Source organism: Ornithodoros turicata, chromosome 2, assembly GCF_037126465.1.
Source record: "Ornithodoros turicata isolate Travis chromosome 2, ASM3712646v1, whole genome shotgun sequence".
NCBI lineage: Eukaryota > Metazoa > Arthropoda > Arachnida > Ixodida > Argasidae > Ornithodoros > Ornithodoros turicata.
Window position 1 is genome coordinate 122,198,517 of NC_088202.1, and position 15,261 is coordinate 122,213,777.

Consider the following 15,261-nt stretch of genomic DNA (forward strand, 5'->3'; position numbering starts at 1 on the left):
GTTGCCAGAATCGTTCGGCTAGGGGCACATAGTGCTGCTCCCAAAGAACTGTGGTGATTTGGCCAATCCCGAAAACTGGCGTCCAATAACGCTTCTGAACTGCGACTATAAGCTTGTCACATCTATCTTGTCCTGTCGAATTCAGAGCGTTCTTCCTTCTGTGGTGCACCATTCCCAGACCTGCACTGTACCAGAGCGAACAATGTATGATACACTATCAGGTTTGAGAGATATGCTACCCTACGTGTCCATGCGAATATCGGATGGGTCCCTGTTGTCCCTTGACCAGAAGAAGGCGTTTGACCGTGTGGCCCATTGTTACATGTTCGCTGTGCTTGAGACACATGGCTTCCCTGAATGGATCTGCAATGCAATCAAACACCTTTACCGCAACCATCGTAGTTCCTTGTACATCTTGCAAAGGTTTTCGAGAGAATTCCCTGTTTCAAGAGGAGTGCGACAAGGCTGCCCTCTTTCGCCTGCTTTGTTTACCCTGGTAATTGACCCATTCCTCTGGAACATTGACACGAATTCGGGGATCCGTGGTTTCCCTCTCCCACAATCAGGCGAGTGGAAGGTGACTGCCTACGCTGATGATGTAACGGTTCTTCTACGTGATGTTGACTCTGCATTCGAAGCATTGCGTGTGTACGAGTCCTATGCTGCGGTGTCTGGGGGTGCCCTGAACTACCAGAAGACCAGGCTCATGCCCCTCGGGAATCCTGCGCAGTACCTGTCTCTCCCCTTCCAGCACGCCACTTCGCTGAAGATACTCGGTGTTGTGTTTGACAATCGTGGGCCTACGACTGACAATTGGACAAGGGCCCTTGAAGAGCTGCGAGCAAAATGTGAAGCTGCCTCGCCCTACGAACTTTCTTACCGAGAGCGAACGTACCTTCTCCGGTGTATTTCATCAGGCCGTTTGTGGAACCTGAGCCACATCTCAATAGCCCCACAAGCAGTTGTGGTCCGGATTCATTAATGTTTTCTTTCTTTCTTTTGGAAGAAACGAAGAGGGCCTATAGAACGTGCAGTGTTGTCATTTGACGAATCTGTTGGCGGCGTGAATTTGCCAGACTTCGGTCTTATGAACCGTGGAATCGCCCTGAGTACGACCTTACGAAGTCTCTTTAGCGTCGATGACACCCCTTCTAAGGTATTGTTAACCTACTGGATGGCGCCGTTTCTGAGTGAATTCCTGCACGTGGCCGTTGATCCGCAAGCAGCAGTGGTACCTCAGCGTTTCCATGCAGCCGTTCGCGCATATCACCAAAAACTGTCGTCCATTGTCCCGGTCCGCAGCTTGGCATCTGCTTCAGCCTCTTCCATGGCAAAGAAGGTGCTACAGAACAGTGTCACAACATGTGACGGTGTGCGAAGACGAATGGAGCAGGCGGCAAACATATCGTGGGCAACTGTATGCGCCTCTTTGCCTGGATTTCTACTAGACGTCATGTGGAGCTTTGCCTGGGGAATCCAGCCTACTCGTGATCGTCTCCACACGTGGAATGTAACAACGTCAGACATTTGTCCATATTGTACGCACCAGGAGACTAACCAGCATGTCATCTTCGAGTGTCACGTTGCTCGTACGTTCTGGAGCATAGTCATGCGGTCCACACGCATCTTGTGTGGAGTACAGTTCGACCGTAGGTGGCCACATCGGCTAAGTGTATTGATCACCGCGTGTGGTGCTTCTGTGCTGTGGAAAGCTCGTTGTTCTGCTGTGGCCCGACGTCAGCGGACGACGCCTATCTTCTTGTTGGTTCGCAACGTGCGCGTTTTGCTCACCAAAGTGTTACGCACGAACTACTCGCTTTAGGTGTGCAGGGGTTCGCGCGCAAATGGTGTCATCACCCCTCGATCTTGTATCACAATGGGTGTGTGACCGTCTCTGGTGCGCCCCCATGAACGTCATTCACGTGCTCTTATTTGCCCTGTAAATACTCTGCACCTGTGTATATATTCCTACTTATTATATACTGCATTCCATACTGTACATAATCGCAGACATCTAGGGTGGTGGTCTTAGGGAGTACTGTATGTATGTATGTATGTATGTATGTATGTATGTATGTATGTATGTATGTATGTATGTATGTATGTATGTATGTATGTATGTATGTATGTATGTATGTATGTATGTATGTATGTATGTATGTATGTATGTATGTATGTATGTATGTATGTATGTATGTATGTATGTATGTATGTATGTATGTATGTATGTATGTATGTATGTATGTATGTATGTATGTATGTATGTATGTATGTATGTATGTATGTATGTATGTATGTATGTATGTATGTATGTATGTATGTATGTATGTATGTATGTATGTATGTATGTATGTAAGGAAGTGTGAAGCAGTGGATCTAGAGTGGTTTGTAAGCATATGTGTATGTAAGGTGTACGTCAACTAACGTGGGAAGTAGCAGTTCTTATTCCGTTCTTGAGTTTAATAAATTTTCCTGTAACAACAACTAAGTCTAGCTATTTGCTCTCTATTCAATAATGTGTGCGTCTTGTGGTGTGATGCACTTTTCTCAAATAGTGTAATCCTGGGCTCAAGCTATCTTCCACTTTCAGAATCCACCCCGCACTTCGGTTACAACAGTATGAACCTGTCGCGCCGGAATAGCAAGCCGACGTCCCGCTTGGCTGACCTTTCCTCGTTTTTTTTCCTTTTCGTCTAATAAATATATCCCCCCCCCCTGTCGCGCCGTGATGTTTGTTTGAAAGGAATACAATCTGGTATGCTGTGTCGTTTTTCTTTTAAAAATACTTCGGGCATCCATAATAAGAAGCTTTCATCGCAAGGAAGCCAATGTATAAGAAAAGGCATCTTCTTGATACATTAATATTTTTCACAGTTTTCTAAAAGACAAAAGTACGAGTCGCACTACATGTGCCATACTGGTTCTGGAATTATATGTATATTACTCTTCTGTTAGCAAAGGTGCACAAATATTTTCTTTTAGCCTCTTTATTTCTCTTAAAGATAGCATCACGAGTTATATAACATGTGCCATGCGGATTCACAAGCTGTTAAACGTGTTCCATATCAGTGTTGGGGGTAACTCGATAATGTAACTAAGCTTGTTTTTTCGGTAACCTTTAGCTTAGCTTGTTGCTTTTGAGCTCCAGTAACTTCTTGAGGAATTCGTTCATTTTTGGGTAACTTTGTCAAAATAACTTCGAGAATGTTCCAAGTTTCTTTTGCTCGATTCTCGAATTGAAACATCGCCAGCTGCGTCCTCCCTCCCCTATGACTAGACGAAAACAACGTGCATGCCGGCGATACGTGCACGGCGCATCTGACTCCCTTGTTGTTACGCGGTGAACATTACGCATTCTGCTTTGGCGATACATTAGGAGCCTCAGGTGTCGCTCACCTTAATGACGAGCAGTGTATTCACGATGATAGAGGGCATTTTCTAGTAGGGCTAAATGTTTGCGCGGTTCTACGATATGTGCACAGAGGACAACTCATAGAACATAAACATGTGTTGTGCTCCGTTCAAGAACCTTACTACGAGATCAAAATCATCAAGTCCCTCCGTAAAGAAGAACAACAACAAATAAGTAATGATGATGTAGTGTAAAGAACCCTATAAGGCTTCTTTCGTCTTATCAGATGTTGATATAGCTTTTGTATGTCAAGACTATTTTGAAACGTATTGCATCGCCCATTGTGAGATCAAGGTCTGAATTAACCATCGACAGGTCAAGAACTAGAACGTATATATTGAGTAGCAAATAACTTCAAAGTAACTCGTTACATTTCTAAAGTAGCTTAGGAACTTGAAGCTAATTTTCATTACATGTAACCGCTTTAGTAACTTAGTTACAATTATTGCACAGTAACTTAATTGGCAACGAGTTCCCTTTGTCGAGTGTGTTCTCTTCCCATCTCTGTTCCATATAACCTCTGGTAAGTGAATATTTGTGAAGTAAATAGTATATATGTATGCAGGACAAACGACAGTATACTTTCTATGTAACACCCTTTTTTTTTTCATTGCTGGTAAAGTGATGCCATGAAGAACCCATGTAGCTGATGACTAGATGCAAAAGTGTTTTCTACAATGACATATTGCTTTTATTGTTACAAATCGAGCGAGCCAGAAACCAGCATTCCCCTGCGAGTTGGAAACTTCACTCGACAACACCCACGTGTAGCGAGCGTGAAGTCGGAGCCTCAGGATAGTGAAGTGTTCATATGCGTTTTATTTACAGAAGGTGACCCCTCCCCCTGTCCTCCACTCCTTCCTGTCCTTTCTCCTCACTCCTTCCTGTCCCCACTCCTGTCCTTTCTCCATTTGTCCACGTCTGTACACCGCTCATAACCACAGTTGCTTCGCGGCCCTAACACGAACAAAAAAAAAAAAAAGGAGGTAACGTGTCATTTTGCTCTCTTGTAATACTTCCTTTTATGAACGAACGCGGGTACCATTTTTTCAACCTACCTGCCAGAAATACGCAGAATGTAGCAGGGCTTTAGAGAAGCACCAGTGGTGAATCACCCCGGGTCATAGTCAAGATTTATTTGTTGTTGTTGTTCGATAATCGCTTCCTAATCTTGCCGCGTTGTTTGCACTCCGCAAAATAAGAGAGAGAGAGAGAGAGAGGAACAGAAAGGATAGACGCAATCCGCACAATACAAGCGGTGCGGCGAATGTAACCGCCTTTATGTTCCTTATTCAATGGCATGCAGTTTTTCTTGTTCATTAAAATCAATGTTAGTTAAAAAAGCCTGTCTCCCAATTTCAACAAATATCAGGAGGGGAGTTATAGCACTTGATCGGCTATGATCCGTTTCATCAGCTGTCCACAGCGACGCTTCTGTATTTTTAGTCGCACGGAACCCTGCGGGACCATTATTTTCGTCCATGCAACCAGAGACAATTTTTTCCTGGGACCATTTTTTCCGTAAATCGTGCACCATTCACACAGAGTGTTTTAGTAACAATGTCAAAAACATAAAAGAGACTAATAGGGAAAGCGCGTCACGGAAAATGTGTGATCAACGACATTTGTCGGTAGGGAATGTCATAGGCAAATTTAGTTCCAATATTTAAACTTCTAAACTTGCCGAGTCAAAATGTCGTTCGCTTCTTTTTGTCACAAATAGAAAACGCATGTAGGGTTGACCACACCCTGTTATAACGTACATTTCCCGCTTCGAAGGTTACAGCTAAAAAAAATGACACGGAGGGAGGCGTGCAAACTGTCGTCCACCTTCAAATTATATCAAGCAGCGACACGAGGAAGACTCACTATATTCGCACTGCTTCAGATGATGAAGGCAGCAAAGTAAGAAACAAAACAACAGGTATCTGAAACAATAGTGTGAAAAAAACAGCAGGAGGACATGTCATCGTTACGACGCGATACGCATTTCTCTCCCTCTCTCTCATTTTTTCAACAGTTGATTGATTGATTGATTGATTTTCAACATTTACTGTGGCCTTGTCTCATTCAATGAAGTATGTCGGACAAGTCCATTTTTACGGCAAGAATAAAAAGGCAGAAAGAAAAGAGAGAGATAGAAGACCGTGATCAAAGTTAGTTTTTTTTAAAACTTGATAAAATTACATGTGGCACGTGCTGTGATACTGACTCAGTGTAAAGCACTATGATACTTCGTGTTGCACGATCTCGAAAACCTTCGACGATGAAAGATGAAAGTCACTGAAAAGGTTAGCCAGCTGTAGGGATCGAACCCACATCTTCTGGATTACCGGTCCAGGGCTCTACCAATTAAGCTAAGCTAACACGCCTCTCCAGCGACTTTCGGGGTGCTCTCTCGAAAACCTTCTTGATTGAAACGTTCCTCCCACTTCTCAACCCTTGACTTTCGCCTTTGTGAAGGGATAATAGGCTTGCGGGATAACCCATGTCCAAAGGGCTATTTTGGGAGTGCGGATTTTGTAGAGTACCTGTTTAGAGAGAGAACCCGTTGCTGCTGGACACCAACTGGATAAGGGATGGTGAAGCCCTGTAGTGGCACCTTTTTCGACGCGATAGGGAAGGGGGAAGTGGGATCGTAGCCTTAACAGTTGAAACACACCTAGAACAAAGTTAGCGATTAACTGCATGGATACAGCCACACCGTACTCCGTATATCCAAGGTATCGATTGCACGCAGACAGCGGACCCATGCCAGCAACATACGTGCATATGAAAGTTCAATATATTTCGATATTTGTACCGTGACAACCTCTTATCACCAACGAGAATGTTTGAGCCTACAACCCAGCATCGACACGACCAAAGAAAGATCGTGCGAAGAGACCACATTGTTGTCATGTCACGTAGCTCCGACCAATAATATAAGCCGATCAATGCAGGGTGCCCCATGTTCACGTCAAAACGTGGACACCGCAGGCGGTAGAGTTATTCCTCATATCTTCCGGATCACAGCCCTGTTGTGGTTGTCACCCACACCGTTTCCCCAAAGTAATGAACAGGCTATATTACATAGCACAGATTGCTAAACCAGGCTTCGCGCACGCATAGAAAGCATAGGCCATACGTCTGTGGAGATATATAGTCTGACGGTACCTTCTGATGTCACTATACCTTTGATATGCAACCAGGGGTTGAAACACACATGCGCATTCCATGTGCGTTAGGGTGGGGAATCAGTGACGTCATAGGAGCGAGAGCACATGACCCTCTCCAGCGGGGCCTAGGACATTTCACGAATTTTCACGAAACGACCACTGGGCTTATGCGCGCCCACTGCATTACGCGATGTCAGGGTTAAAATCTGTGGCTTGCTTAGTCTACTTAGTACTAAGCCTAATATTACCCTGCAGCATTTAGTAAAAGCAGCATTGATACGCATTAGTTTTATACACTTTTGAACTTGTCAGGCACGCGAAATTTTAACTAGTTAAATCAGTCTGCTTCGTAACATTAAAGAAATATTTGGGAAAGAAATATAAACGCCCTTGATTATTACACTCATGTTTTATTTTTTATTTATTTTATTTATTTGTTTGTTTCCGCAAAGTGGAGGAGGCGGGACAAAAAGCTATCAATGTAGCTTGGCAAGGCCCCGACCCCAAAGCAGTACAGCAGCAACCTTCACAATCCATCAAATGTATACACATACGAGGAAAAAAAGATATTTACAAATGTTTGCATAACGCAAATGGTACACTTGAACACAACTTTATGCAAAGAGTGCAGACTTGCACCACGCTAAATTCCCGTTTCATAAAAATAGCTTTTTTAGTTCTTTATTTGTAGGTATGGTAGCATTTGTATCAAAACCAAACTCGTTTAATATTCGGGGTAGTAACACACTCAAGCTTTGCTCACCAAGCTCAAGCTCAAAGCAAGCTCAAGCTTGCAAATATATATCCCCCCCTTTGCTCACCACATGACGTCCGCACGCCAGGGCAAGTCCACATAGCGTCTCTCCTGGTAGGATAACTCTTGTTATCCAAAATGAGGTTGAACAGGGATAAAAATTCAAGGTTTTTATTCCTAAGGAATGACCTGTAAGTACTTAGGCATCTATATTTAAGGAAGTCGGTTGCTCTTATTACTTGGTATTCCTTAAAAAGAACCTTGCTCGAATGGTGTCTGTCGACATGTTCCGCCTTTACCGACATAATCCACTACCACCTGAGTCCTACCATGCTTCTATGCTTGTGGAGATGTATTAATTATTTAACTATTAATTAGCTTCAGTCATGCGCGTGGTTGGAAATGTGACGTAGAAATTTCATGTTTCGCACCAGTCGTCCCCCCAGTCACAACATAGTATGTTCTCCGGAAGATACACATTATATTGTGTCACCAGACACGACAGACAATTTGCAAAAACAACAGGCACGTAAAATACTTGGTGACCATTTGTCCGCCCCTGAATTCGAAGCCCTTTTTCGACTATATAAGTGCACGGAAGAACATAATAACATAGGCACAATAACCCGATATTTCTGTAATAAAGGCGCGCATCAGTGCTGCGTCAGCTCTGAATGTATAGTAAATAAGGAAAAGCAAAAATAGTCTCTGCTGTAATTTTTCTTTTCGCTTCGCCCTGCTGAAATGTACGCGCACCGAGTTGTCGCTGCACCGAAATATTCATGTACCGAAGTGTCCGTTCTCCGAAATGATCGTTCACCGAAATGTCCGTGCTCCGAAATGTCCATGCATCGAAATCCCCGTGGACCGAAACGTCCGCACCGACATGTCCGCTTCCCTCTCCCGCGGGCTCCATATTGGCAGGAATACCTGCGGTGATTTCACAGTCGCATGAGTTTCGGTACCCGTGGTGTCGATTTTCTACGTGGCTGTTAAGACCTTTGTTGTAAAACTTCGAATACAGGTTCACATCGATGCAAATAACCGCTTTTACATTTATCTCGTATATAACTTGGGGCGAGGTACCAGAACCCTCTTCAAACCAAAGCCGGCATTATCTTAGAGGTGGAGTGACCGCGGAGATATTTGATAGCGTTTTTGATGCATTTGTCTCATCCACCCGGCACCACGATTGGTCTACCTGTCCAGAAGGATAATCTTGCGAAACACTCTGTCATAAACGCGCACCACAGTACCTTTCCAACTCACTGTGTAACAAAAACTAGTCTCATGGTTGATATTATGCAGAACTGAAGGAAAAGCTTTACATATATAAGAAACGGAGCATACAAAAAGGGAAAATACACAATTCGATAGGTTCTCCGATGGAGAAACTCCGATGGAGTTTAGGAGTTTTATTATGAAGAGGATCGCCATATATTATGGAACAACGCGAACAGAACGACAAGGACAGAGAGAACCATACGGAGACAGCGTTCAACTACAACTAACATCCAATACAAATCACCCTGCCACATGTCTCCTCCCCGGTCCGTTCTATAGGAAGTTGACCTCGTTCGAACGGAGGATTAGAGCCCGGAGGCCCACATTTTTCATTACACTCTCAATGTGAAAAGACTCGATAACTTCCCTTCCACTGCGACTGTGGTGGCGTCCGCTGAAAATAGGATTGCTGTTGGAAAAAGAGTTGACTTACTCTTTGAGGGATAATCCAGAGTCCTCAGATTTCAGTTTAGCTCCATGCTGCAAAAGACAGCCATTAAGGCATTGGTCAGCTGTTTGTTCCCTCTATTGTTTCCCACATGACGCCAACAACGGCAAGCCGGTTCTCGTCACCACCACCACCACCTTCCACATGAGAGTGGGATGAACTGTTAAACAAGAGAGAAACTGATGTTCTGAGGCTGGAACAACATAGAAGGGACAGATACAAACAAAGCCTCAAATCGCCTAAGAATGAACTGTTACTGGTGCAGACAACGAGGGGCGGGGGGAGGGTGTGTATGCTTCGTCGTACAGGATGACAATACTTTCTTCGGGTTGTTGACACACGGCACCACTTGGGATAACTTAAAGGGTCAGTTGAACACCACCTGACAATGTTGGGAAGCCTCCTATGCCAAGCGATGTCCAGCCCCGTGTATGTACGGAACCACAACTGTCCTTGGTGGATTTTTTGGTGGGTTTGGTAGAGTACGACGTATAAGAGGACGATGAGCACTACTTTGAATGAGGTAGGCCGTGTAGGTATCCAGCAGAAAATACACGAGCGATCTCATACTCGATGCTTAAGACACTTAGATGCTTGAGAAGAAAGTGATTTTATGATGTCGTTCTCATGTTTCCGATAACCCATGGCCAGTGATACCAAAAATCTCGAAGTAGCGACGTGCATTGTTCAAAATATAGTTTCATGAATAGCGATTCCGTTTCTAGCAGTACAGGAGACCTCGACCATGAGACCAGGAATACGGAAACTTTTCTTGAGGTTTGGAAACAAACATAGTTCGATAGGGCTTCGGGCGAGTACGGCGGATGTTTAATGCATTCAAATCGCAAGTCCATCAGAACCTGTATTGTCTAAATGTTTGAATGCGGATGAGAAACAACGCCAAATGGATGCCTCCAAGTTGATTTTGCAGCCTTTTTATTTGTTATTTATTATTTTTTAGGTTTGGGCATTACCCGTTGCTTGCTGACGCAGCCCCACAACACCTTATTTGCACGAGTCCTTCATTTCAATGTTGCACGGGAGCAGCGCTATAGATACGCCAACATCCCTGCTACAGCGCAGTTCCTCGCTAGTGGAAGGAAGATTCAAAGGGGGGAAAAGATCCATCGGGAAGAACATCCAACGGGGTCACGTGACGGAAGGAAGAAAGATCCAAATGGAAAGAAGATCCAAACGAGAAAGAAGATCCACGCGGAAGAAACACCCATAGGGAAAGAAGATCCAAACGAGAACGAAGATCCATGCGGCAAAAAGAACGTGGAAGTGCGCGCGTGTGTAATCCGGCTAATCGACTATCGTGTCCAATTGTTGAGAGGGCTTGTCGGCCACGGATATTTCTACCTCGGCTAATACACGTGCATAAAAGAGAGTCACAAAAATACCTGCAAATGGTGACAAAGAGGAATAACGAATTTTCTACCGTTTTCTTTTAATAGTGAAATATTGAAAATGTATTGAAATTGCACCCAACATACACGTTTGGGTAGGAAGTAGACGGGTAGAAATCCATGAACCGGTAGGGAAGTATGAAGGGAATTGCCTCAGGGCGTGAACCGCCAATGTTTCGAACGCAGACTGTTCTGTTCGAAAAGTTCGAATAGTCTCTGTTCGAAATATCGGCGGCTCTCGATGTGAGGCAATTCCCTTCATACGTCTCGGTAGGAGTGAGTTGAATAATGTATCTGTATAGGCAGTACCGGTGATGCCTCAGGTGAGGATTATTGCGTTGAAATAACGTCAGTTCACGATATTCGTAAAATAAGGCTGTGCCTTCCATTTCTTTTCACCTATGAAATACGCGTTTCAAGTGAAAAAATGTTCTGCTACCACTGCTCGTTTGTTGACTTGAAATACTAGTAACCAAAAATGTCAACTCCTCTCCCTTAACATTTGACCCACGAACACCGATATCTTGTACTATAGCCAGCAACCCAATGTGTTAAAGAAATTGAAGAAGCATTTCTTTCTCTCTCTCTCACACACACACACATACACGTGCACACACATACACACACGCGCGCACGCACACGCACACACAAAGCCCTCAGTCGATTTTCAACTCTAGCCAATATTCAGCTTCGCTGATGTCGTTGTGTCACGTACCTGCTGCTGGTGATAGGGATCGCCTCGACTGACGTGACGGATACCCCTTCGGACGTGAATTGTGTTGGGTTCCGGGACATCCCTCAATGCCGAGATCCCGGCTTATTTTTCATGTCTCGAAATCCCGGGATTTCGTCGAAAAAAATCGCGGGATTACGGGACTTTAGGATAATACCGTATTTTCCGGTGTATAACGAGCACCCCTAAAAACGGGTCGAATTTGAAAAAAGTTCCATATATAACGCGCACCGCAATGTTAGTACAACCTTCTGTACTGCCACCACTATACACAATAAACCAAGGCGGTGTATAATATATGCATATGCTTTATTTGAAACATATTTAGTCTCGCGTCCCTTCTCAATCACGCCAGCCTTCTGAAGTGAATTCAGGATCCTTGACTGATCAATAGCATCCTTAAGGAGCATCATTAATTTTTATGAAGTCCAGCGCCCTTTCGCCGGCTTTGTCAACTGACCCTGAGAGATTTGTGGGAAACTCACAGCACACCCTGGAAGAGGCTAGAATTTGTACCACACCGACCAGAAAAGGAACTCTGTAGGAAAATATTTCCGTGTATAACGCGCACCGTTAGATAACGCGCAGGACCTCTTCAGATCACTTTTTTACTGTATAACGCTCGCGCTATACACCGGAAAATACGGTACTCCAAACCTACCGTTGATGCAGTCTCGGCGTATAGAACTGTGGAGCAATAACGAGTTGTATAATTTGTGGCACTCGTTTTGAATGATAATTCTTTGCCCTTAGTACCCTCAAACATCCTAATAGCGTGCGCATATTTCCTTGCTTGTGTGGTGTCGGTGAGCAGACTTCGCCCGTGAACGCCTGTGACACACGAGCCGGAGATGTGTGCGTTGCTTTGCTCTTCTCAGGGGTATCGGCGGTGTCGAACTGGCCACGGAACTCCGCTAGCATCATCATTAAATGAAGTTGTTGTTCTTGTTGTTTCAACTGCTTTATAGGGACGCGCACGTAACAGCACAAAGAAGAAGAAGAAGAGAAAAAAAAACACATAATTGCTGGGGATCGGAGGTGTCGGTTTAGTTTGATGAGCAGACAAACGGAGTGTGTAGCGACCTCTCAGACACTTAGGCGATTCAAGCTGGGTATTGTTCGACGTTTTGCGTGCCGAAGGTGGACTAGACATTAAGTTAGGAGGCATGACAAGTTTGTGAACACTGCTCGAGCCTCTACGAAAGGGGGGGGGGGGGATATGTTTAATGCAAAGTAAGAAAAAAAGGGAAGGGAAAGGTTAGCCACGGTGTGGCTACGGTCTACGAAAGGTCTTCACAAACAACTCATTTAAATCAACGCGAACAACTCGTTTCGCAAATAAACCATCTGGAGTTTCGAAAGCCAGTTTATATTTAACATTAAGTAGTTGGGCGTATTCTCTTCTTGTTGTTTAGTACCTTTTGATACTTCAGTCATTCAGTTTTGGAAGTCAGAGGTTGGTTTGGTCTTTGGTGCCAGCATGAAATAAATCCTGAGCGCTGTGTGCAGAGACTGCGAAAAAAATTAGTACCGTTATTTGAGGTTAACAAGCGTCGCGTGTGTCAAGTCTCAAATCGAACTACAACTGTACAACACAAAGAAGTTCCAACGGGGTCAAATAAAGGAGGGAAAAAAGATCCAAACGAGAAAGAAGATCCACACAGAAGAAACATCCATAGGGAAAGAAGATCCAAACGAGAAAGAAGATCCGTGCGGCAAAAAGGTCCATAGGGAAAGGAGATCCACCAGTGAACCCTTCTTCCCTATGGATCTTTTTTCCTTTTGCATATTTTTCCCTGAAATCGAGCGAGGCGCGCAACGAATCGCAACCGCCTCGCTCCAATTTTACACGATATACGTATAGGTAACTGAATGAATAAGCTCTCCAGCGCGAGACAACTTGGCCAAAACGAATGAATGAATGAACGATAGTGTATTTCCACAAACAAAACATGGAGGGAAAATACGAGAAAAAGTCACAGGTGTGACTTGACAAGCTCGCCGCCAATCGCACTTAAATCGCTTGTTCAGCGGCACAAATACTATAGACCTATCAATGAAACCTAGACGGAGGAAACACATCCACAACACGTATCACGAATTTCCAGGTGTTCATACGATGATGTTTAGATGTACATGCAATATATGCTTATATTTCATAAAAATGGACAGGCGAACATCCGTTTCATTCGACGTCGACGTGTGTGTTGTCTCGTCCCGTGTGTCGCCTCGCTCCAAGTACCAATCGGCCCCATATACTCTGGATCCGTTTCAATCATCATCGATTTCACGACTTTCGAAACTTGTCATCATTAGCTACAAGCTCCTGTTCAGGGGCCTTCATTGGAGTTATTTGTGGCTCTTTCCTGGTTCCAAATCCCTCATTGCATATTCATTAAATGCTAAAACATGTTCCTGGTCGCGTGAAGAACGCAGTCGTGGATCTGCCGGCAACGGGAAAGATCAAATGTTCCACTTCCACAGTAGTGGACTTCACAGAATACGTTTTACGTGATGTACATCAATAATATTTAGATTATCATGCACTGCCATGGAGTAGCTGGTCTTCATGTATGCGGAGCCAATTTTCTTCATTTTTTTCTTTCTCATAATTAATCAATCAATCATTCACTGGATGCAGAAGCTCCAAGTTAGAAACTCGAAAACTGCAGTTTTTTTACCTTCTTCATTACTGAAACGTCGACGAAACCTTTGTGTCGTCAACAAGAACATGTTGGGAAAGACTGCCAAATACCGCTTCAGTACTACCATATATTTGAGCGAACATTGGCTGCGCGTTGGCGTCTGCCGTCTGGATAGAGCAAAAGGATTTCTCACTTCGACCGCAAGGAGACAGAAAATGAAACTCCTCGGACTCGTTTTTTTTTTAAAGTCCACCTTCCTTGACACTCTCAAGAGTATCCTTCGGACCGCAGAGCAAGCAGCCAACACAATATCGGACTGGGCACGCAAAGCGCCTGCGCTTCCTTCGGTGCCGCCTCCGCGCGCGCTTCGACTGTGGCTCAGTCCACGACTCGGTGCCAATATGAACGGGCGTGCCCTGCGTTGCTTCGCTACGTTACTTACTCTTGCACGCGTTAGAAGCGTGTCTCTCTACCAAAATGGTGATGACTTATCGGATCCCGTCCCTCCCTGGAATAACACCGTTCACATGTCTGTCATCCTCCCGTCAAATTCTTCTTACTTGTTCTCGCTAAGTCGCGTGCGACCTGCGATCGAACTGGCGATTAACCGCGTGTCGCAGGAGTTTGGCTGGCAGTTTGCAGTCCATTACCGCGACTCCGGCTGTCAATCTCCACTCGCTACGATGCATGCCGTGACAGATTATTCACGGACCGGTGTGCATCTCTTCGTGGGTCCCGCGTGTGATTACGCTGCCGCTTCAGTGGCTCGCTTGCTCAAATTCTGGAGAGTGCCCATGGTGACAAGCGGAGCCTTGGCCTACGACTTCTGGGACAAGCACGGCGAAAACAGCGAGTACTTCCTAATGACAAGGGCTGGATTGTCTTTTTCCGGTGTGTGCGAAGGCTTCCTCGGATTATTTCGACGTTTTGGATGGAGAAGGATGCTCATCTTCTACGAGTCAGAAGGTCGAGCTGCATCTCATGGTGAAGACTACTGCTTCTTGTGGGCTAAAGCCATGGCAGAGGTGCTCAGAAATGCGTCGGCTGATGGGCGATACGAGTTTGATGGCGTCAGAATTGTGAAGAAAACTCCTTTGGATGTGCAATTAGCGAAAGCGGTGTCTACGAGGTATTCAAGTAAGTTAAAGGTTCCTATACGTGCATGAGAGGGTACATAGTTATGCTAGGTCGCTGGAAAGATATTCTCGTGACCTACACAAGATAGGTGCTGAGGTGCGCTTCTTTTTGTCTGTTTTCTTGAGGTGTCATTGCGACCGATGGTTCCCTTCTGAAGGGTTTCATGCACTCTATGACTGCTAAGAAGTTTATAACGCTTCACACCATACGAGAGTGCTCCGCAAACGCTGCAGTAATATGGCCTGAGCACTGTTTCCTATTTCATTTAAATGTCTATCTCT

General features: G+C 44.7%; 1 protein-coding gene across 1 annotated transcript; it reads left to right on the top strand.

Annotated features, from left to right (window-relative positions):
* The first annotated feature begins 14,244 nt into the window (after positions 1-14,244).
* LOC135385009 (atrial natriuretic peptide receptor 3-like) lies at positions 14,245-15,009 on the top strand. Its single transcript, XM_064614187.1, has one exon. It carries the CDS (start codon positions 14,245-14,247, stop codon positions 15,007-15,009), a length of 765 nt encoding a protein of 254 aa, XP_064470257.1.
* Positions 15,010-15,261: the final 252 nt, after the last annotated feature.

Bases quoted from the DNA above. Each gene is read 5' to 3' on its own strand.
- LOC135385009 (XM_064614187.1), top strand. From the start codon at position 14,245: ATGAACGGGCGTGCCCTGCGTTGCTTCGCTACGTTACTTACTCTTGCA.